Raw genomic sequence first — 23,025 nt, 5'->3', positions numbered from 1 at the left:
CCTGCACTTTCAAGTGTGTGTCTTTGCAAAAAAGTGTGAGAAACATCACTTCTGTTGAGGGAAATATTAAACGGAAACTCAGATTTTAAGTTCACGGCATTGAATATTGCCTTGTTTGAAAACTTTCTACAGGAGGCGGGTAACCGCAAGTTAATTCAATGATCCCAAAACCATAATGTTGCTGCTTTGAAATCTTTAGACGTAAGCATTTGCTAAATGTGTGTAAATAAGTAACAGATGCGCACTTTTATTCTAAAACCAGTTTATAACCAGCTGGCTTTTTGGGTGGCTTCTGAGCTCTGTTTAAAGCAGTCCTTTTGATCTATAAGACTGTGAATTGCTTGCAGCCGGGATACTGAAAAGACCATCTTCGTATGCCTCGTTGAAGTTTGAGATCTGTCAAGGAAGTCTTGTTCCGAGTCCTACCACCTCAACATGCTTGGGTTATGGTTCAAGCAAAAAAAAAAAAACAACAAGGAGCGTTCGCTGTAATCGCACCTGAACCACTGCTGTATCTCCCAAAGTCAAGAGAGGTTCCCCATCTCTGCTGAGCTTCCAGCTGGCTCCGAGAACTATCCTGACCAGTTGTAAAACCCACCTTTGGGAAATGTTTTAGATCTTCATTTGAACACACGTTTTTCAATGCGTTATCTGAAATCATGTTTTACTCTGTGTTTTAATTGTTTTAACCCAACTGTTTGAAACGGCTATGGGAATCCTAGGGGCCAGAATGGCCATGAGCAGGTATTTGAAATTTTTAAAAAAGCGTGTTAACAGTTTCTGCTTGCTTCCCAGCTCCCGAACCCTGGACAGTGACGACACGATGTGCTAGCCAGCCGGCGAGCGGCCAGCATCCACACCATGCCCGTGCAGGCGGCCCAGTGGACGGAGTTCCTGTCCTGCCCCATCTGCTACAATGAGTTTGACGAGAACGTGCACAAGCCCATCAGCTTAGGCTGCTCGCACACGGTCTGCAAAACCTGCCTCCATAAGCTGCACCGGAAGGCCTGCCCCTTTGACCAGACGGCCATCAACACCGACATCGATGTGCTCCCTGTGAACTTTGCCCTCCTCCAATTAGTTGGAGCCCAGGTACCATCGAGGGAGCGTTCGCCTAGATCCTCACAAGGCCGGCCTGCCTTTGCATCTACAGTGGGGCCAGGGGAGGGGGGGAAAAAAACACAAACGGGTTGGGAGTCAAGTTTGGGACCAGCCCTATTGTTTGCCAAAGTGAGACAGATTTCTTGGAGAGCATAGCTCTTAGGAAATTTTCCTGTCCCACTTGGAGAGCCTCCCTGTCCCTTTGAAGAACCAGCACTGCTCTCTGCAGGTCTCCACAGCCAGACCCGTCCTTCTTAACATGGATCGATACCCCCAGTTTACGAGGGTACAAGTGGCAGTAGAAATAGCTAAAGCAGAAACAGCAATTGCAGGGGCCTACGGCTGGTCCCATAAAATATGGAAAAGGAAGAAGACCTTGCGGTCTCCAGATAGTTCACAGTTATCTCACTCTCCTATAAAGGCTTCATGTCCTTAAATCACATAAAGAGGCCGTTGCATTTAAGGGTTTTCTCCTCAGTGCCTCTTTAAGAAGAACCTCTGTCCCCTCGGGATCAGTGCTGGTAATGTGTCTGTCCCTCTGAGTCATGTCATGTGATGGCATCTAATGAACAAGTACCACCTCATTATGTCCAGCCAGGTTTTAAGTTGTGATCTTGTTACATTCCGCTCTCTCTCTCTCTCTCAATCTCTCAGTCAGAGGTAATGCCTTGAAACATCACCATTGGGTCATGTCGCACTCCTCTTATTAAAGGATGCATGCTGCTCACTGCTTTCCTTCCCCGCTCTTGTAACCATTACAGGTCCCTGATCACCAGACAATCAAGCTAAGCAACGTTGGAGAGAACAAACACTATGAGGTGGCGAAGAAATGCGTGGAAGATCTGGCCCTTTATTTGAAACCACTGAGCGGGGGCAAAGGTGAGTCCCCCACATGAGCTGATGATGGAAAGGATGCCCGGGAGAGTCTTCCCAAAAGCAAAAGGCCTCGTTTGTCCTGTTCAGACAGGAAGTTCTAAGTAGGGATTACATTCAGGATGATGTTTTCTCCAAGGCTGCCCCTCAGGTCAGTCTGTTGCCATATTTTCAGTGGTTCACCAGGCTCTTACCTGGTTCTTGATGACTATAATTTTTTTTAATTGGAGACACCAGGGATCGAAAGGAGGACTTTTAACCTGCAAGGGATGTGTGAGCTCACCAAGCAGGAGTCCCTCACTAGGACAGATTCAGATCTGGTCGCTCCAGATGCCCTCAGGCGGCAGTCAAAATGAGCTCAAATCAGGAGCACCCCGATGTGGGAAAACTGCCCTCTCCACATTTTGGTAGTTTACACCTCTCTCTGTGTTAGAGATTTAAGTTCCTGTAAACCTGTCTAAACCCCTACAATCATCCTGGGGTGAAAAATTGTAGATCCAGAATTGCAGATAGTGCCACCACCGCCACTAAGACCTTTTTATTCCTAAACTCAGTTTTGGGAGGCCTTCGGATTGTTTTAGACTTAAAAAGGTCCTTTTTTTGAGGAGGAGCTACTGGAGATTGGCTGAGGGCCTCTTGAGGAGATGTTCAGGTGGGATCCAAAGATGGAAAATTGGTCTGTGACCCTCCAAGGCCTGGAAAAGGTGAAAAGGTGTTGCTATTTGCGTAAAATGTAAACAAAGCCTTGTTGAATATAGAACAAAACCCAGGTGGTTTGAAATGCAATCTTAAATAGTTTAAAAACCATCACCTTTTCATCCTCAGTTTATCACAAGCACATACACTTCAAACCTGTTCCCAATATTTGTATATTAAAATTCACAATCCTTTCACAAAACCATCTAGCCCCCTGCACATATAAATGTGTGGAAAGACATGATAGATTACAGACAAATTACGAATAAAAATAAACATTCATTATACTATCACATAGATACATTACAGTACCTGTGATGATTTCCAGCAATAAGATTTTTGATATGGTGCCATATCCAATTTTATGATTATTTTTTTCTTTCTCGGTACAGTTTTAACGTGATTTGCTTAATTTAAAAAAAATTAAGTGCAATTTGTGGCAGACACGACGCAATATGCAGAAATAAGTGTGTCTATTTTCTGTAGAGAAGCTTATTTAAGCTTCAAGTCATCATGTCTGAACGATGCAGGGTGCTATTATTGTGACTCTGCCTCTTCCTTTGGCTTTGACTATGACTCAGTTCTCTCTTGCTCTCTGGTTTTCCTAGAAGAAACCTGGCTTCTGGAAGGCCTGGAAAAGGTGAAAAGGTGCCGAGAACCCTCAGAAAGGGCCCACCCTTGTCTGTTTAACTCAGCTGCCCTTTAATCTCTCTCTGAAAATTAGCTGTTCTCCTTTTCCTCCCGGTGCAGGGGTGGCCAGTTTGAATCAAAGCGCCCTGAGCCGGCCCATGCAGCGGAAACTGGTGACCCTGGTGAACTGTCAGCTGGTGGAAGAGGAAGGCCGGGTCAGGGCCATGCGGGCCGCCCGCTCCCTTGGGGAGAGAACGGTGACGGAGCTGATCCTGCAGCACCAGAATCCTCAGCAACTGTCGGCCAACTTGTGGGCCGCCGTCCGGGCACGAGGCTGCCAGTTCTTAGGGCCAGGTAGGCTGTGTTGGAGAGACAGGTGTGCTCGAGGAAAGGAACCTGGCCGGGTGAGGAAGTGCTGCTGTTATTGCCTCTTTCCGTCTTAGATATTTTCTTGTTTTGTGGGAAAAGAGCCACAAGAGAGGAAAAACCTTCAGAACCACGCAGGATAGCAAACTCACTAAAGCTGCTAGAAGCTGCCTCCCATCCACCCAGTCGCTGGTGTTCCCTAACTTCCACTTTTGGGGTTTCTAGCTATGCAGGAAGAAGCTCTGAAGCTAGTGCTGCTGGCCTTAGAGGACGGCTCGGCCCTCTCCCGGAAGGTCTTGGTCCTTTTTGTGGTCCAGAGGCTGGAGCCGAGATTCCCCCAGGCGTCGAAAACCAGCATCGGCCACGTCGTGCAGCTGCTGTACCGCGCTTCATGTTTTAAGGTGGGTGGGCGCCTTGATGCGGCTTTCCTTTCCTTGTTGCAGGTGACTACAAGCTTTTAGCATTACGCTTAGGAGTAGATGGAGCACGAGGGATGTCACAGGGCCATGTCTTCTTCTAGTTAAAAGGATTGCAACTTAAGATAGATCCATCTACACACTGGTATATACAGTAGGATCCCCATATCCATGGAATTCGTATCCACTGTTTCACTTACCTGGGGTCTGAAAATGTTAAAAACATTAAAAGAAAAATTCATTAAAATACCGTCTTTTTCCATGTATAAGACTGTACTTTTATCTAGAATCTTTAGACTAAAAATTGAGGGTCGTCTTATACACAGAAGTAAGCTGAGGAGAGAACAAAAACAAGTGGAGAGGAAAGCAGGGATCAAAGTGATTCTGCAGCACTTTTATCCCTTTCCCCCTACACTTGCTAAGCCCCACTTAGATTTCTTAAGTTTGGATTAGAAAAGCGGAGGGCGTCTTATACACGGGGGTGTCTTATACACGGAAAAATACGGTACATGTTTCTAAAGATGAAGTCACTGGAACCAGCCACTGGAGGGAGGCAGAGACCATACTATGGTATGTGTCTCAATCACTGGCTAGAGAAATAGATTTCCCTGGTGTCATGACCAGAACTAGCCACTAGTGTTTGCTATTACAATAGCAGTCACTATAATCTGCAATTTTTTGCATCCTTGAGAGGGCTTGAAACCAACTCCCTGCAGCTCTCGGGGGGGGGGGGTTCCCTACTGTATGCCTGATGTGATAAAAGCTGGCTCTGGCTACAGGGCAGCCTCGCCGGCTCCTGACTTCTTCGTCTGCACAGGTGACCAAACGGGACGAAGATTCTTCCCTGATGCAGCTGAAAGAGGAGTTCCGCAGCTACGAAGCTTTGCGGAGGGAGCACGACGCGCAGATTGTCCACATCGCCATGGAAGCTGGGCTTCGGATCTCGCCAGAGCAGTGGTCCTCCCTCCTATACGGCGACTTAGCCCATAAATCCCACATGCAGTCCATCATCGATAAGGTGAGACGTGGCTTCCGAACGAGGGGCTTGTTATTTCTCTCTTTTTTAAAATGTCCCAAAAATGGTGTGTCTGGGGATGAAGCTGCATAGGGCAGATTCTGAGCCGAGAGGTCCAGCCCTCTCGGCCCTGATCTTCAGTTTATGCTGCCTGAAGACACCCACCTTTTGCTCAGGGATAGATTTCTCCATGTCAGTGTTCTTGTCTATTTCAAACACTATACTGGGCACGTACGTAGGACGTCAATTCAAACTGGGTGGCTTTAGGGTTTTAAGAGTCCCATGAGGTTAGTAGGACTACCAAATTTTGTTTGTAAGAATGATCATCAGGGACGTTGGCCAGCCTTCAGGTCCAAGTCCTGAGTCCCAAGTCGTTTGCCCTACACCTGGTGGCGGGCAAACGACTTGAGGCTTGGGACTCAAGATGCAGACCCAAAGACTCGGACTGCATATGCGCAACCCAGCGGATAGCCCAACGCATGTGTAGAGGCCATAGGTCTGAAAAGGAAGCCAGGCGGGCCCGTGCGCATGCAGAGAGACAGCACTCCAGCTTCCCTTCATGGAGCCGGCCCCGGCCTCTGCCCATGCGCTGGCCTATCAGCTGGGCAGGCAGGTGCATGGGTGGAGGCGCCCACCAGCTCCTGGAAGAGGCCAGCTGCCTCTGAGGATGGAGACGGTGGCTGCAGCAGCAGGTTGAGAGGCCCATCCCTAACACGGACTCAAAATGCGACCTGGAAAATGGTTCCGACTCACGAGTCGGTTCTCCGTCATTTAAAAAAAAAAGACCCGGGTGAAACGTAAGCTGGACTCGACAGTGAGTCACTGTTCCCTTTCCCTGATTATCATTATGATCTTGTTAAGTTTTGCAGGCACCTTTTTCTCAAAAAGAAAAAAAATGTGGAGACCCTTTGTGACAATTAAAAACGTCGTAACAGCCTAAATCTAATTGCTGGCCCCAGTTAAAGTAGACCCATTGCATCAATGGAAATGTAGTCAGTTAACACTTCTGCAAGTTTTACAGAGTCGGTGGGCCTGCCCTAGAGAAGTCCCCTTTGGTGGGAGGCCTGTGATGGCAAGCCACCCCTCCTCTTAGCAGCTCATAGAGATGGCATCAGGCAGAGCACTCGAGTGTCTCGTTTTTCCTTTCAGCTTCAGTCCCCAGAATCTTTTGCAAAAAGCGTGCAGGAATTGACCATCGTCCTGCAGCGCACAGGTGACCCTGCAAATCTGAACAGGCTGCGTCCCCATCTGGAGCTCTTGGCCAACATTGACCCTAATCCAGGTACCTGAACAGTGTGTGTGTGTGTGTGTTGTGTGTGTGTGTGTGTGTGTGTGTGTGTGTGTGTGTGTGGTGTGTGTGTGTGTGTGTGTGTGTGTGTGAGAGAGAGAGAGAGAGAGAGAGAGAGAGAGAATCTGGTTGCCCCATGTTTTGCCTCCCTGAGTTGTAATGAGTATTTGGTGCTCCACACGCCATGTTCAGCAGAATGTGCTTATGATTTTGTACAAAGGAGCCATAGCCGAGAATGACAACCCCTGCTATGCAAACAAAAAGCCCCAGATTTAACCTCTGGGACCTCCAGGTAGGCCTGGAACGTTTCAGAAAGACTTTGCTATCCATCAGTGTTAACCACATGGGGGCAAGACAGAGTGTTGGGATGTGTGACACTTCATTAAGTGATATATCTTTTAAAAAGCAGACATTGCCACACTAATAAACACTGCCTTTTAATGACGTAACCCCCCCTTAAGTCCTTTTTAAGGAGAAAAGTGGGGCAAAAATATTTTTAATAAATAAACAAGTAAAATGTTTTGCCCTTGCTCCCCCCCCCATCGCTTCAGCAGCACAGTCCATCCGGGTATGACGTGACATACTCTCGTGGGCTCGGCTGTTTTTCCTTGCGGCTTGTTAAATCAGTTGCAGTCGCTTTTGGGATTCAGAAGTCTCTATGAGGCAGCTTTGTGCTCCTTGCCTTTCTCGCAGATGCTGTGTCTCCAACGTGGGAGCAGCTAGAAAATGCCATGGTGGCTGTGAAGACGGTCGTCCACGGCCTGGTGGACTTCATTCAGAATTACAGCAGGAAAGGCCACGAGGCTCCGCAGGTGAGTGGCGATCGGCATTCGGCTGCATCCCAGCAGGCGTGCGCCGTCAAGTCTTCTGCTTCCAAAGCACCGCACAGCAGAGACACAGCTATGTTTTCTGGTCTCTTGGTGTTTTTTTTTTAAACCAAGCCAATATTGACTCCTCTCTCTCCGTCTCTCTCTCTCTCATGTTTTGAAAGTCACAGCCAAACAGCAAATACAAAACAAGCATGTGCCGTGACCTCCGGCAGCAAGGCGGATGCCCGCGTGGGACAAACTGCACCTTTGCTCACTCTCAGGAGGAGCTGGAGAAGTAAGTCCTGGGAGGAGACTCAGCTTTTCCTCTCCTTAACTAGCAGAAGCTTCTTGAGGCCCAGTGTTCCTTTTGTAACATGTGTGGAACCTTGATTTCACATTTTTACTCCGTAAGTTGCTTGTTTAAGCGGTCGGTCATGAAAAAAAAAGGTGCCCCTTGATTTGTGGGATTTGCAGATTTTAAACTTTCCCTTATTACTGAAAAAAAAAAGGGAGGGAAGCAGGGTGGGTGGGTGGTAGCATTTCCAGCAAAGGACATTTGCTGCCTCGAAAGATGCATGCCTCCTGGGTGTCAGAGAATGGATACCTGGCTACCTAATTATAAGAATGGTGATGATCGTTAGTAAGATCCAAGTTGAAGTAGAACTGAAGCCTCTCTCAAATGCTTTTCTGCTTTGGAGGGTTGTGAGCGGCAGAAAAACAGACCTATAGAACGTTGTGGCTGAATGCAGAAGGAATGACGCAGAGAACATCGTAAAGCCTGGGTTCTTTTCCAAAAAAAAAAAAAAAAAAAGCCTTGGAAAAAAAGCCGAGCTCGGAAAAATCACCGTTTTGGGCTTCACGGGCCAGAATCCTGTCTGGAAGTTTCTGGGAGCTGTCGTTCAAACAGGCCACTTTTCCGAGCCCAGAAAGGAGTCAAGCTACCCCTGCCTTTTCTTTATTTGGAGGGTTTCTGGGCCAGATTCCAATTCTGTTTCTGGAGCAGCCCCGTTCCTGGCTCTGGTTCACCCGCCTAAGAAAACCTCTCCTCCTCTTCCTGCCTTTTGTAAACCATAGGTATCGGCTTCGGAACAAGAAGATCAGCGCCACCGTCCGCACGTTCCCTCTGCTGGGCAAAGCCAGCGTCACGAGCACCGTCTCCACCACGGTGGGAAGTGTCATCTCCATTATTGGGAGCACGGAGACAGCCGGCAAGTTGGCATCCAGCACCAATGGGATCGCGAGCTTAGACGGCAGCGGCATTCCCCAGCTAATCCCCCGTTGCGCAGAGGCCTCCTCCTTGAGGACTCTGGACAATGTCAAGAAAGTGGGGAAGGCGGGCAGCAATGGCCAGATCATCTCTGGATCCCCCACGGATCCCCTCCCCGAAAGGTACATGGAGTGTTTTCGGAATGAGCAGATCACCAGATGCGGCCACTGACTTGGGCAAGCCTGTGGCCTGAGAGGTCTTCGTCGTAAGGTTATGGCTCCAGTTTAACCATTCCCTCTTTGCCTTTCAGTAAAATTGGCTCCCCTCCGAAGACTCCGGTCAGCCAAGCCATTGCTACCTCAGCAGGGCCCCCTGCTCCCCCTCCCGCTCCTCCCCCTGGGACCGAGATGAGCACTCTTGCGCCCAAAGCCAACCCTTTCGCCCCTAGGGTGCCTGTCTACCCTCCGCTCTCCGACAGCCTTCAGTATTTTCAAGATCCCAGGACACATCTCTCCTATGAAGCCTCGCAGTACCCTCAAGCAGGTGAGCAGGACTAAGCCCAGGCAAGCAGGATGTCTCTCAGACTCCCAGACTCAACAGGACATCTCTCAGACTCGGCCAGCTTTACTTCCTCCCTCAAAGCTTAGCTGGTCTAGCGATCATAGATAGTGGTTGGTTGGTTGGTTGGTTGGTTGGTTGGTTGGTTGGTTGGTTGGTTGGTTGGTTGGTTGGTTGCTTGCTTGCTTGTTTGCTTGGTTGGTTGGTTGACTGGTTGGTTGGTTGACTGGTTGGTTGGTTGGTTGGTTGGTTGGTTGGTTGGTTGGTTGGTTGGTTGGTTGGTTGGTTGGTTGGTTGGTTGGTTGGTTGGTTGGTTGGTTGGTTGGTTGGTTGGTTGGTTGGTTGGTTGGTTGGTTGGTTTGGTTGGTTGGTTGGTTGGTTGGTTGACTGGTTGGTTGGTTGGTTGACTGGTTGGTTGGTTGGTTGACTGGTTGACTGGTTGGTTGGTTGACTGATTGGTTGGTTGGTTGGTTGACTGGTTGGTTGGTTGACTGGTTGGTTGGTTGACTGGTTGGTTGACTGGTTGGTTGACTGGTTGGTTGGTTGGTTGACTGGTTGGTTGGTTGGTTGGTTGGTTGACTGATTTCACTTCTATACCACTCTGTTAGTGTTATCACTCTCTTGGCAGTACACAAGATACAATAAATTTATATTATAATAAAAAGCACCATGTAATAAATACAATAAAAAATACAGTAAAGTACAATAAACACTGTCGCTAGCTAAAACGATGAACCTACCTTTGAATAGAAAGACTAAAATTAAAACTAAAAGCCATTTCAGTGTCTCAGGTCAATACTAATAGAAGGCAGCTTCAAATAATTCTGTCTTAATTAGCTTCCTAAAAACCCAGAGGGATAGCGCTTGGCAAACCTCTGTGGGAAGCTTGTTCCAGAGGGAAGGGTCACGACCGAGAAAAGCTCAGTTCCTCGTGTTGGTGTTTCCATAGAGATGGGTGTAAACCTCAGTTCCCATCGCATGCCTCCCTCACCAGCCAGCTTCTGCTCCTCTCCTCCTCGTCTTCAGCTCTTTGACCTGTCCTCAGCAGAAGCACAGGCTTCCCTGCCCTGCCTCCTTGGCTGATCGCCTGCTCAGACAAGGCAGCCGGGCAGGCAAACCCAGGCTGTGGCCGGGGGCTGGTGGAAGAGCCGAAGAGGGGAATGAGAGGAGCGTGCATTGGTGGGTGGCGGGGGAGGGGGATCATTGGCCAGGGAGGCAGGGGAAGGGAAGGTGCCATGTGTGCAAACTGACACGAACCTCCAAACCGAGGTTTCATGCCCATCCCTCCTTTTTTGGCTTCCTGTTTTACATGATTTTTAAATTAGTGGTTTCAAATTGTTTAGTAGCCTTTTGTCGCCCTGAGATCTGTGGCTTTAGGGCGAGGACAGGAATGTTTTAATAAGCAATTTTTTTTTAAAGGCAGCAAAAGAAAGTGGTAGCATAGCCTACAAGTGGAGCAGGCACCCCTTACGGTGCTGCCCCCCTAGGGTGTGTTTTTTCTCAAAATTTGGCTGCCTGTCAGAAACTGGGCCGGCACAGAATGAGCCCACTGCCCTCCCTCTCTACTCGTGAGGAGGTGTTTTGTGGCTTGCTTGGCTTTGCAGAGGGAAGTATTCACATGGAGTCCATTCCCTCCTCCTCGTACTGGCAGGCCAGACCTTGCACTGCATGGAACTTGAGCCGAGGGGCCGCACTCAGCCAATGTTTCTCTTCCTCAGGTTACTACCCACCCCCTCCGCCGCCACCACCACCGACCGTCCCCACCGGCATGGCTCCCTGCCTCCCCCGCTTCGTGAGGTCCGGAAACGTCCCGGAGCCTCCCCTCCCGCCGGCTTCGGTGCCCTACGGGGACCATTACAGCGCCTTCCCTCCTCGGGACCGGCTGAACTCTCCTTACCAGCAGCCGCCTCCACCGCAGCCATACGGGCCGGTCCCGCCGGTCCCTTCCGGGATGTACGCCCCCGTGTACGACAGCCGGCGCATCTGGCGGCCGCAGATGTACCCGCGGGACGACCTTCTCCGGAGCAACTCCTTGCCCCCCATGGACGTTGTGCATCACCCCTCCGTCTACCAGACTTTCCTGCGAGAAAGGTACAACTCCGTGGACAGTTACTACTCCATGGCCTGCCCGTTGCCAGCAGAGCAGAGGACGGTGCCTTTGTCACGGGTGAGTGCGGCTCGGATCGCGGACCCTCGTAGCCGAACATGGACTGCTGGGGGTGCTTCCTTCTGCTTTGTCCCAAAGCCCAAATCTGAATCTTTCAGAGAAGTCAGGAGTCTCTGTTCCACTGCTACAGGGTTTGCAGAGAGCAGGGCCAGGATTCCTGCCATTACCTCCCTCGCTCGCTCGCTCGTGCCCAGGCCTTGACGCTTGTAGTTGCAGGTCCTGGAATGCAGCCAGGATGATAGCGGGCAGGACATGAGAAGGGACTTCTTGATCCTGCTTCCTTTCTTAAGAAAGTCTGCAACGCAGACCTTTCAGCCTGGTCGGACTAAGTTCTCGGCTGACCGGTGTGATTTGTCCTGGGGGGAAGATCTGCCCTTGGAATGAGTATTTATCGATGGAGAGAAGCTTTTGCAGATTTGTGTGTTTGGACTACAGCTCCCAGAATTCCCTGGGCTAAACCCCATGCTGCATCAGGGGAGTCGGGCGACTGTAGTCCAAAAGTACAGCACATCTCTAGTTGGTAAGGCAAGCGGTTCCCAACCTTGCGTTCCCCAGTGCTCCTGGACTAAAACTCCCAGAAGCCTTCACCACCGACTGTGATAACCAGGATTTCTGGGAGTTGTAGTCCAAGAACTTCTGGGGGACTCCTGGTTGGGGTCCAGCATGTATACAGTTGCATCAGTTGGATGTCGCTTGAGCTGCTGATGTTGCTGTTATTATTCCATCGGAGTGGGATTTGTAGTTTAGTGAAGCCCTTGGCATTCTCTGGGACCGTCCTTTCCCCAGGCTCCCCATCCCAGGATTCCTTGGGTTGCCACCATGGCAGTTAAACGAAGGTCACAAGTCCTTGAGCAGCTGATGCCTGTAGCTCGATATAAACTGATGCCGCGTGCACAGAACGGGAGCCCTTCCCCCTTAAAGCGCCTGTCTGATGCCTTCCTCTTAGGAGCCCTGCGGCCACTCGAAGCCTGGGTATGACGACCCGCTAAGAAGGAAGCCGGAGCAGTGGGCGCCGGGCCATGCGCCGAAAGCCCCTCTTGCCGCGGCCTCTCCCCTTCCTCCGCCCACACAGTCGCCGCCACCGCCTTCCCCACTCTTCAGCGTGGACTTCAGCACAGAGGTGAGAAGGGTCAGGAGAGAGAGGTCCCACCCACCACCCACCCCGGCCAGATCCCGCACAGGCATAGAACCTGGGAGCACTTGGTATTTCTGCCCCCCACCCCACCCCCGGCTGCCCATGGCCCTCAGAGGTGGGAATTTCGGCCCTAGGAGGGATCCCTGATAACTAGGGTCTCCTGCCATTATTGTTTTGCTAATTAGTAATCCCCATCTGCTGCTTTGAATGGCAAGGGTGGGGTCTTTTAGGACCCTGGTTCTCAACCAGCAGTACACATACTACCGGGGGAGGGTGTGTGTGTGGGATAGGGTACCAGTTTTCTGGGTTTGCCTCTATATTCCTCCATCAAGCATCCATGTCCCAAACTCAACTGATGCTGCTCTGGCCATTAGCCCCAGGTGGATTGGTCAGGGTTTTCTTGAGCCTTCTGCTTTCCATAGTTTTCCGAGAGCTCCAGCGACTTGAACAGCACCAAGTACGAGGAGGATCGGCTCTCCCACTACTCGCCCTGGTCCTGCGGCACCATCAGCTCCTGCATCAATGCCATCGAGTCGGACCCCAAGGATGTCGTAGCCAACTCTGGCACGGTGCTCCTGGTAAGGCGCTTTCCTTCCTTGAACCTTTCTCCGGCTTGGCAGCAAAGGTTGGGGAGCTGATGTTGGCTCATGGAAGAGAGAGGAGTCTCTAGAACCACATCCCCCCAAAGCCTAAACAACAGAACATCTTTATCATGGCAGCCCTGAGGGCACAAAGCCATATGCAGGCTTTTTCAGTCTCTAAATCTCGGCATCAGGTGAAATAGTACATACAAAATGTAGGAATATGTCTTAATGAGTACACCTCTGATCTGCTTTCCACAAATAGCCAGATGGGGTGATACACTTATCACACATTTTACGGAGATGCCTCTCCGTATGCTGAAATCACATATGTCTCTTTGTGATAGCATTTAAAAAAAAATACATTTGTGGGGAGAAAGAGAAGAAAAGAAAGAAAAATGGGGAGAGAAAAATACAGGGTTTGATGTGACTATGAGTTACCCGTACAGGTAAAAACCTGCATAGTAATGTCTTCTAATTTGGGTGTTACCATAGCACTTGATTTTTCTTTACCTGTATATCTTGCATTTAGCGTGCATTGTCTTCTGATAGGTCCCTGGAAGGTAAACCCAGGCAAGGTGGATGCCCGAGGAAATCCTCTTGAAGGAAAGAAAATCGGTTACTTATGTAGGGAATAAACCTCCCCCTTAATGTCTGGTGTGACCCAAACTGAATCTCTTAATCTCAGTATTACCTCTCCTTCCCAGATCTGCGGTATGCCAAAAATAATTGTCTGCCTGCTTTTATAAAAATAGCAGGCATAACGCACACATGAAGCGTTGAACATGGTCGCAATGACCAGATAGGCGGGGTATAAATAAATAAATAAATCAACGTTCCAAGAGGAGTTGTCCAAAAAGTAGCACAAAATGTTACCCTGGAGCCGCCAGCCTTACCTATCTGCCTCCTTGCCCCAAGCAGAGTGCAGGCAAGGTTTACAAGTCCTTTTTTCTCCCCTCTCTTGACCATGAAGGATCTGGATAGTGGGGATGTGAAGCGGCGGGTGCACCTCTTCGAAACCCAGAGGCGGGTGAAGGAGGAGGACCCCATCATTCCCTTTGGCGACGGGCCCATCATCTCCAAATGGGGTGCCATCTCCCGGTCGTCGCGTACGGGTTACCACACAACGGACCCAGTTCAAGCCACTGCTTCCCAAGGAAGTGCTACCAAGCCAATCAGCATGTCAGGTATGTGCTCGGTGGGTTTGGAGGGGGGGAAAGAAGGTGGCATGTGGGGGCCTTCTAGATTTTGGCCATACTCATTAGGAAATATGGGAGTTGGAGGCAGAGTGAGACATCCATCTTCCCTGGAGGGCCACATATTGATAACCTTTGATTTAAAGCATGGGTAAGGGCCTCTTTTAGCCTAAAGAGCCAGTTTTAAGTAGATTTTGGCAAGAAAGGAGGATTCTAGTGGTGAGTGGTTCCACAGACTAAAACAGAAATAAAGTAGGACCCCCTGTATGCATGGGGGAGTTTCAGTATCAGGAGTTTCACTTTTCCACAGTCTGAAAATATTAAAAATGTAAAAAGAAAAACCCAGAAATACATATTCCCATGATGTAATTACCATCACTGGCCACTAGAGAGAGCCAGAGACCGTGCTATGCATATGGTTTACTATTATCTATGGGTTTGGGCATCTGACGGGGTGGCTTGTACCAGAATATTTTAGTGTACCAGAATATTTTAGTGTACCAGAATATTTTAGCTGACAGCTTTTACCCTAGGGGTGTCAAAGGCAGGGTGGCTTATCTGCCTGGGGGACCGAGGAGAGCCAAGTTGAAAACACAAGAGGGCTCAAATCCGCATCTTCTTGTACCCCTTATAGCTAAGGATAAGATTTCCCACCCCCCTGTTTCAAAGCTTAGGAGAATTACAGAGAAAGAGGGCTGGAGGCCCAGGGTCGCAGGGGAGAGGGGTAGGATTCTTGTTGACACGGACTGAGCTCCTCTCTGTTCCGTCCGGCACAGATTATATCCCTTACGTCAGCACCGTTGATTCAAGGTGGAGTTCCTACACCTCAGACTCTGCTTCCTCGGTGTCTTTCATAGAACGGTAGGCGAACAACGTCCGGGCTGCCACATCCGCCTGGGTGACATGAGGGCGGTTTCTAGGGGGGCGGGGGAGGGACTACAACTCCCAGAATTCCACAGGCAACCGAGAACAGTAGTCCAAAAAACACAAATCCACGCCCCTCTGGCAGAGCAGACACCTCTCTGGTGCTGCAGGTCGTTCTCCGCAGCACAGAAGGAGCGAACGTTCCCCCCTTCCTCTCTTTAAAGGGACCGGTTCATCGTGACTGAGGTCTCCGCTCCAAGGAAGCATTCTAGTGCTGGTGATCTCCAGAGCCTAGAACTGCAGCAGGTAAAGGCCGTTCCGGCACCTTGACCTGGACGCATTTGGGACAGAAGGCCTGCAGAGCCCTCGCCGAGCTTTCTAGCGTTACCCGAGAACGGCAGGGTAGAAGAAATGTGACGTCCGGTTCTTTGGCATAGCCGTGGGCTTCTGCTTCTTAGGTGTGCATGCGTGAAGAACGGCGGGCGGCCCGACGTTCCGCAGCTCACCCTCTCTGCTTTTCTGCGCAGGCCAAAAGCAATTCGTTACTGCTTCAGAGAGAGGCCCATGCCCTCGCCACCCAGCAGAAATGGAGCTCCTTGAACGAAAGCAGCCATCTCACCTTAAACCTTCTGAGCAAGGATCTTGACTTGAGGAATGGCGAGGTAAGGATAAGAGTTGGTGCTTAGGAAGGACGGACGAAGCCAAGCCCTGCTTTTCTGAATTGGGGAGCCCACATTGTGGCTGGTGCCGCAGGCTACATGTGAGAGACTCAGGGTGGGAGGGTCAGTAGATTTTCCTGTTTATTTCTCTGATATTTAAACATCTCCCCTGCTTCCTTGCCCCATTTGTCCGTATCATACCTTTTACCAGCTGTGCTTTTAAAACTGTAGTCTCTCTCTCTCTCTCTTTTTCTCTTCCTTCCTTCCTCCCTCCTTTCCTTCCTCTAAGGCCGACTATGCAGAGGACAGCGGGGACACAAAGCCTGACCGAGACATTGAACTCGAACTCTCCGCCCTCGACACAGATGAGCCCGACGGACAGGGAGAGCCGATTGAAGTAGGCAAACAGAAATCTTGATTTGCTGAACACAAGGGAGCCCATGGATTTGCGGGTGGCGCGGTTAACATTTTGCCAACCCTCGAAAGCTGACCAGCAGGGAGCATCGATGTAAAATAGGGCTTTTTGTTTGAATTTTGAAATTTGAACTTTGAAATTTATTTTTCAAATTTTACGTGCAGGTGTGAAGCCTACCCCTTAGGTTAGTTTTGAAGTAAAGCTTCGTTCTACCCTTTGCCATGTTGAGAAAGTAGGTATTTTCTGGCAACTATCTTATAGTGACCACAGAAAATATCTGTCTTGAGCAAAGGGAGTATGAGAGGAACTGTGCTAAGTGGTTGTCCCACGACCAGGTCGTCTTCTTTTCTGCTCTCTCCTCCTTCACCCTTTCCTCGGTGGCTGGCATTTGGATAGGATGCTCCTTAAGACGCTTTTCCGTGTTGCTCCTCTTCCCTTTGTTTGTTTTTTAAAGGAGATTCTGGGCCTGCAGCTCGGGATCAGCGATCAGGATGATCCTCTGTTCAATGGCTCTGCTCTGGAGAATGGCCATCCGCTGGACCAGCCCCTGAAGGAGCCCAGGCAGCAGAAGAGGACCAGCTTAGGGGAAGACCTTGCTCTTCTGTGAGTGTCCCATCAAAAATGGCAGGGTCTGCTCCATCTAAAACTCTCGTTACCCAGCGACTCTGTATCTACCCCATGGAGTTAGTGGAGTCTCCTGGGGTTTTCCCTCTACAGTCTCCTTCCTTGACTGCCGAGCTAGATTTCTTGCTAGGCCACAACACTGGTTGTGTGTATGCATGCAGGTGCGTGTGTAGGCACCCATGAGGTTGCTTCAAATTCGACCAGATCCGTTAGGCCAACATTATATTAGTCACTTTGGGATTCCATTTCATTTTGTTAGTCCACTAGCTGAATGTAAGGATACCCTGCCTTTGCACTCATAGTTTGAGAACCTGTGAAGTCCCTGAAAATCTGGACTTTTTGTTCATTGGTTTGCGCTTGCGCTGTGTGGCTTCTTTCATCACTCCCTTCTCTTCTTTCTTCCCCGTCTCCGCCACCCACCCACCCACCACCATCAGGGAGAAGCAGCAGGCAGCCCTGACGGTGAATTCCTGCTTCAGCCCACCAGCAGCCGTCTCTGCGAGCAGCGCCGCTTCCCTGCCCATCGCAGCTTCTGCCAGCGGGGGCAACCTGGTTCTCAAAACGGCTCACCTGCCAGCAGAAGGAAAAAGTGACTTTTTAAGACCAGCCACGAACAGCAAGATGGTGAACAGCTGAGAGGTGTTCTGCTATGGAAGCATTTACACGTGCTTTTTATAAATATATACATATATATATATACCATATATATATATATATTATATAATGTATATTTTTTTTAAGAAACTACTATTGGTTTCCTGTGGACTCTTTGGTATCTCAAGCCCCGCTCACATTTCCTAAGAAAAGGAAAACTAAGCAGCCAACTCAGCCGTTCACTTTCCACAAGTGAGTTTGGGATCTAGAGAACGTTTTACTTAAGCTTGAAAGCAGCTTCTTGAGGAGTTTGTGGACATTCCGTAGCACCCACTGAGCCATGTTTGCTTGGCAGTGGTTCTCTAGGAAAACTTACTAGTTCCTCGTTCAAGCCAATAGGTCCTTGGGTGCTGGAGGTATACCTGGCTTGCTTTGCCTTGTGGGTTTTTGTTGTTGTTGTTGATTGGTTGGTTGGTTTGTCTGATGAAGGAGGAATTTGCCTCTGGGGGCAGTTGCTTATTTCTTCAGCTGTGGACCTTTGCATGAAGTAGCGGGTGTGAAGAAGTGAAAGGCGAGAAGTCTCCTTAATAGGAAAGACATTACATTCAGGGTTGAGACACTTTTCTTTAGCTTTAGTGGGTCACTTGACATCTTCCTCTTTCTTTGCTCTCCCCCCCCCCCCCCATCCTCTCTGCACCACTCCCCTCTCCCACTTTAGAACTTGGTATTTCCAGATTTTGAACGAATTTTTGCCTGCGTACAAACGATAGACTTCAAACCAAGTGCCTGCATCTTTCAGCTTCTGCCATCGGTCTTTGAGCTGCTCCACGTTGTAAGCAGAATCTCTCAGTTCTGTTTCAGTGACACGACACCCCTGCGTCCAGGGTGCTGAGTGACACAGCCCCCTTGACAGACACCCGGCCCCCTCCCACCCCACCCCGGTGGCTTGGCATCCAGAGCCTCACAAATTTACTTCCCACCCACCCTGTCCCAAAAATACAAATTATTCTCTGTCGTGTTTGCACTGACTAACAACACAGTATTGCTGTTGCTGTACTTTTTCATAATAATAATAGTAATAATAATAATTAATCAGCTAGACACTCATGATGTTGTGTTGGTTATAGTATTACTGGGAATTTTAGTATTTAGGTTTATTATGGATTTAAGTCCAACAAGGCCTTGAAGACCTACTAATAACACAGTTTTAGCAACGCTTGTACAAAACAATGAATAAATTTGTCTTCATCGTGTTTAATTTAAAGAAATAGCCACCCATACCCTAGGGAACTAAAGGCTAAAATAAGTTCCCTCAGAAGTATCATCTTAGCCATACTTGATTTTTCTTTCTTGCTTTAAAAATTCAGCTTTCCCTCAATATCAGAGAATCAAGAAAGGTTTTTTCCCTGGCTTTCCAGCACAATAAGTTATTGGCGATTGTTCTCTGCTGCTTTCTTTTTGGGTTGGGTTTGTGTTTTTTTTTTTTTAATGTTTATCTCATTTTTTAAAATTTTGTTTTTTAAAAATGTTTGTTAATTAACTTCTGTGAAGTTGTTTACTCTGAAAATTGTACTGGAATATTTTACCCAAGCCGTACTTTCACCAGGGTTTAATGATATGCAAGGGCTTGTCCTGTTAGCAAATGGCTTTAAAGCAAAACCGGGAGGGAAAAAAAAGGAGGATCATGTTACTGGCAAAACAGGGCTGTTAAAAGTCCAGACTACAGTTTTGCATATGGATCAGGCTTTTAAAAATACATTATGTGCATGTCGGGGGGCGGGGCAAAGACAGGAAGTGGGGTCTGTCAGAGTTTTGCAGATTTAACTTGGAATGTGATTTGTAAGGTTTGAGGATAGGGGTGGGTGGGGTTGCATTGTAAATATTAACTGGAAAAAAATCCCAGACGGTGTTTTGATAATTCTAGTGCTGTTGTGAAAATCTTGCCCAGTTATTTAACACTAAAGCACTAAGAGCCATTTATAATATGGCAGACGGTTTCCGAAAACATTTCCTGCCTGACTTCTACAAGGCAGACAGGGCGGCTGGAATGCAAGAGTCGAAGCACCTCCCCGTTTTTCCTGGTGAGGGTTATGTCTCAGTGGGATACCAGCTGTCCATACTCAACTGTTGTGCCCTCTCCATCTGGCTGGGCTGTTCTGTATATAGGAAATTAGTAGATTTACATTTGAAATGCTTCCAAAAATTTATTTTGCTGGCTGTGGTCACTTCCAAGATAGATATCGGCGGACAAATAGCTAGAGCAATATATGCAAAGCAAGCTCGCTTGATCTCGTGCATGGAATTTTAAACAATAAGATCTTCCATGTCAAAGGAAGGTGATGTAATTTTTGTTTTCCTGAAAAGGAATTGAAAACCTAATTGCTATTTTGTTACAAAAATAGATGATGGAGAGGGGGCTTATAAAGGTTTTGAGAGACCTTTGTTCTTGCCCTCAGGGGATTTATCCCTTCTGTAAAATAAAATAAAATAAAATAAAAACAGAATGCCAATGGGCACCTCCAGCACAATCTTGAGGGTGAATATAAGAATAGCAAAACAGGTCTCGGGCATTTTAACTTTTCATGTCATAATTGTAAAAGTCAGCAGTTTCCCTCACCAGCACAACACTTGGCTGTACTCTGCATGAGGAAAGGGTTTTGAGGGGGGGAATCACTTGCAAATTTTATATCCGGCAGCATCACATTTAGAAACTCACTTTCTGATGCCTTTTTGACCGGCTTGGCTGTAATACAGTCGCTCTGTAGAAAGGGTCACGCGCAGGCTTCTGTTCCCAGATCTGTCTGCACTACAAAGTTTGCAGCAGTTTCATGCCACTTTAAATTGTCCTGACCCCTGTCCTGCAGAATCATGGGATGTGTAGTCCAGCGGAACGCATGGAATTCTCAAGAGAGCTTGGCTGCCCTTCGACAGGATTCGGCAGGAAGGAGAAAGCGCTGTGGGACTGCTGCAAGCGTGTCGTGGCGACAGTAATCCAAGTGTTCTGCTCGAAATTTTCGAAACAGTGAATTGCCGGCCCAAGTAAACCACTGGCCTTCCAAGTCGCACGCCGGTTTCCTTTCGGCGCTTGAGCAGGCTCTTACATGATCTTGCCACAAAAGTGTGATTGTCTTGGCGTTCCCATGAGAAATTCCACCTCCCAGGGCCGAGCTGGCTGTTTTGCGTCCACATCAGAATGCAGAACTTAGGGGGTCACCTTAGATCAGCCAAGGAGACAAGACTAGGCCCCTTAATACTTTTAGCCTGTTTTAGGGCTCTCTGTCTTTGGAAAGTGGAAATTCAGGCAGACAAGGAGCGGGAATCGAGAAAAATGGGGCATGGATACGCTAGGCAGACATGTACAAAATGATTATGGTAGCAGGAAGAGTTTGTGTGACGGTTGCTCCTTTTCTTTTTCTTTTGACTTAGTGCTTCAGTAGCCAGGTTTCCAAAACGAAAGGATGCTACCTCTAGCTGGTACCCGATGTGAACTTGCAGGACTTTGATGACAAGTAGGTAGCACTGGAGTGACATGTGTGTCAAGGCAGTTACATCAGCCTTACAGAGCCGAGACGACCAGCGTGCCATTTTTGCACGTGGTCTGCATTATCTTTCAGATGCACAAGCCCCTTGCTGCAAGCCCTGCCACTCTACAAACCAGGCAGGATATTTTTTTATCCTTCCCAGGTGCATTCTTTAAAAAAGAAGGGTAGCTGGCAACTATGAGTCTGTATTGAAACACAGGAAGTGCATTCCTTGTGTTCTGTGTGCAGGGTGAATGCTCTGTAGCCAGAACAGCTTTACATTAAAAACAAAACTCATTACCGCGTGTTACACATTTTGTCTTTTTATTTCAAAAAAAGAGAAAACTTTAAAGAACTTCACACACCTTGGCTGCTTTTAGGACAGCAATGTTAGGTGAGGGTTGTTTTTTTTCATGTAAAGAAGAACGGTGGTCACTAGCAGATTAATGGTCTGATTTTGTGAGTTGCTACCTTTTCCCAGTATTTATCATCCTGTCCTGGTTTGCAAAGGTAAGATCTGGCTGAATCTGGGGAGTGTGCCCCTATCCCGGGGGACAGGGGGCACGGGGACACCCAGTAACTATCCGCTACTTACGACAGATGCATCTTTGTATTTAGGTGGCTCTTTCTCCTTTAGAGATCAGATGTGCACTGCAGAGAACACAAAAAGATGAAAATGGCCTGGCATCGCATTTTGCTTTCGGAGGGCGGTGCTGCGGGTAGCTTTTCCCACTCTGTGAACACCCAGCCATTTCCTTCATGCAGGGGGAACATTACGATACAGTGCTTTGCTGGCAAAGTGGTACATTAAAAAAAAATCATCACATCCCTCCGTTAAGGGAAGGGGCTGAGGTGGGGCAAGGCTAAATTGCTCATGGATCCCACCCGCTCCCGGTAAAAATCAAAAATTTTGGGGGGGGATCTATCCACATAAGGAGGCATGCTTTTTGTGAAGCTTTTAATTGACACTTTGTATACTTGAGCGTTTTTTTAAAAAATCAAATCCCTTCTGGCTACCTTTATGCCAGACGGCAAAGCATAGAAGGTTTGCAGAAACTTTAACCTAGAGGAGTCCTCCCTTATTTAGTCCAAGGCATGGGAATGCATGCTTTTTTCCTTTTTTGGGGCAGACAAAAAAAATACATTATACTGTAGTTGTGATACAACATATGTGGCTTTTCTTCGTACTGCGCACATCCACTGTACAGCCACTCCGGAGTATCGTGGTTTAAGCTTGCAGTATCTGCCGCCTGCGTTTTATACTATATACTGTGTATTCTTTTCCCTGGAAGTTTAAAAAAGGAAAAAAAAGAAAAGAAAAACATTTTTTTTCTTGTTGACTAACATTTTGTAAACTCACTTAGCCTAGAAAGTTTGGGAAAAGAGGCCTGTTTGTCAGTTGTACAGCCGGTTGTGAAGCTCAGGTGTGAATATTTTTACGTCTGTATTAGACATTTTCTTTGCAAATCTATTGTTCGATTGAAATGTAAATGACATAAAAGATGGTGTACACCCATCATGTATAATAAAGCAGACACCATCGCTACGATGGATTTAATGCTCATTTTTAATGGTGCATTCTCAGCTTCTATTTAAAAATATAATTTAAGGGGAAAAAATCTGTAAAATGAAATGGGGGAATATATTTGGGGGGGGATATGAATTCTATTCCATTTAGTTCCATTTAAAATTTCCAAATTGTACCGTTCTTTTTCTCCTTTTGTGTTATAGGAATAGGATTTACATGGGAAAGCTTAGACCGTACGGTCTGTATTTTCTGGGCGGGAAAGGTGGTGCGTTGGGGGTGGGCTTTGTGATTTAGCCTGAATAGCCGCGTGGATTCTGTGGGGTGTGTGTTTGTTGTAGCACTGAAGTGAAGAGATAATTTAGCTTTTGGGCTGGTCACGACAGACTTTAGCAAATCGTGGTGTGTATGTTTCCTCCCCCCCAGTGTTTTGAGAGAGAATTAATAGGAAAAAAAAAGTTTGCAGTACTTGACATGTATTTGCATGCCGTAAAATAAAAAAAAATGTCCACCTAAATCTGTTTTGCTGTGTTGTTTTTTTCCTTGTGATGAACGTTGGGATACGCCACAGTGGCAGGTAACCGCTTGTAGATAAAATCACCTTTCAAAAAACAGCCCTTCCTAAAAATCTGAGGATGGAGAAGCCCTCTTTATGAGCCGGATGACAAATAGCCTGACCTGAAATAAGATGCTAGCTTTGCTTCCTAATGCATTGGTAACAATGTGTGGTAATACTGTATATATATGCAAGACGTTTTCCCATTGTGGGAACAGTGGGGCCCCCT

The 23,025-nt window shown here is 48.0% G+C and overlaps 1 protein-coding gene and 1 non-coding gene across 4 annotated transcripts in view; both read left to right on the top strand.

The window, feature by feature from the left end:
- The window catches only part of RC3H2 (ring finger and CCCH-type domains 2), a 29,579-nt gene extending 6,822 nt beyond the window's left edge, over positions 1–22,757 (top strand). For 2 of the 3 annotated variants that reach the window (XM_072984951.2, XM_072984950.2), the window contains exons 2-21: positions 796–1,092; positions 1,863–1,980; positions 3,421–3,654; positions 3,892–4,067; positions 4,900–5,100; positions 6,247–6,379; positions 7,079–7,197; positions 7,377–7,489; positions 8,269–8,583; positions 8,712–8,944; positions 10,678–11,126; positions 12,073–12,246; positions 12,684–12,839; positions 13,816–14,029; positions 14,815–14,899; positions 15,127–15,208; positions 15,430–15,564; positions 15,851–15,958; positions 16,431–16,579; positions 17,038–22,757. In XM_072984951.2, coding sequence (XP_072841052.2) covers positions 862–1,092; positions 1,863–1,980; positions 3,421–3,654; positions 3,892–4,067; positions 4,900–5,100; positions 6,247–6,379; positions 7,079–7,197; positions 7,377–7,489; positions 8,269–8,583; positions 8,712–8,944; positions 10,678–11,126; positions 12,073–12,246; positions 12,684–12,839; positions 13,816–14,029; positions 14,815–14,899; positions 15,127–15,208; positions 15,430–15,564; positions 15,851–15,958; positions 16,431–16,579; positions 17,038–17,236 — 3,624 coding nt within the window. In that variant the 5' untranslated portion in view covers positions 796–861 and the 3' untranslated portion in view covers positions 17,237–22,757. The remainder of the gene's footprint in view (positions 1–795; positions 1,093–1,862; positions 1,981–3,420; positions 3,655–3,891; positions 4,068–4,899; positions 5,101–6,246; positions 6,380–7,078; positions 7,198–7,376; positions 7,490–8,268; positions 8,584–8,711; positions 8,945–10,677; positions 11,127–12,072; positions 12,247–12,683; positions 12,840–13,815; positions 14,030–14,814; positions 14,900–15,126; positions 15,209–15,429; positions 15,565–15,850; positions 15,959–16,430; positions 16,580–17,037) is intronic. The other variant, XM_072984953.2, reaches the window with a different exon arrangement.
- LOC140703006 (small nucleolar RNA SNORD90) lies at positions 5,167–5,258 on the top strand. Its single transcript, XR_012082290.1, has one exon. It is a non-coding gene; the product is annotated as a small nucleolar RNA SNORD90 (small nucleolar RNA).
- Positions 22,758–23,025: the final 268 nt, after the last annotated feature.

The sequence above is a fragment of the Pogona vitticeps genome, chromosome ZW-PAR, assembly GCF_051106095.1.
Source record: "Pogona vitticeps strain Pit_001003342236 chromosome ZW-PAR, PviZW2.1, whole genome shotgun sequence".
Taxonomy (NCBI): Eukaryota; Metazoa; Chordata; class Lepidosauria; order Squamata; family Agamidae; genus Pogona; species Pogona vitticeps.
This window is presented reverse-complemented; position numbering and strand designations above follow the sequence as displayed.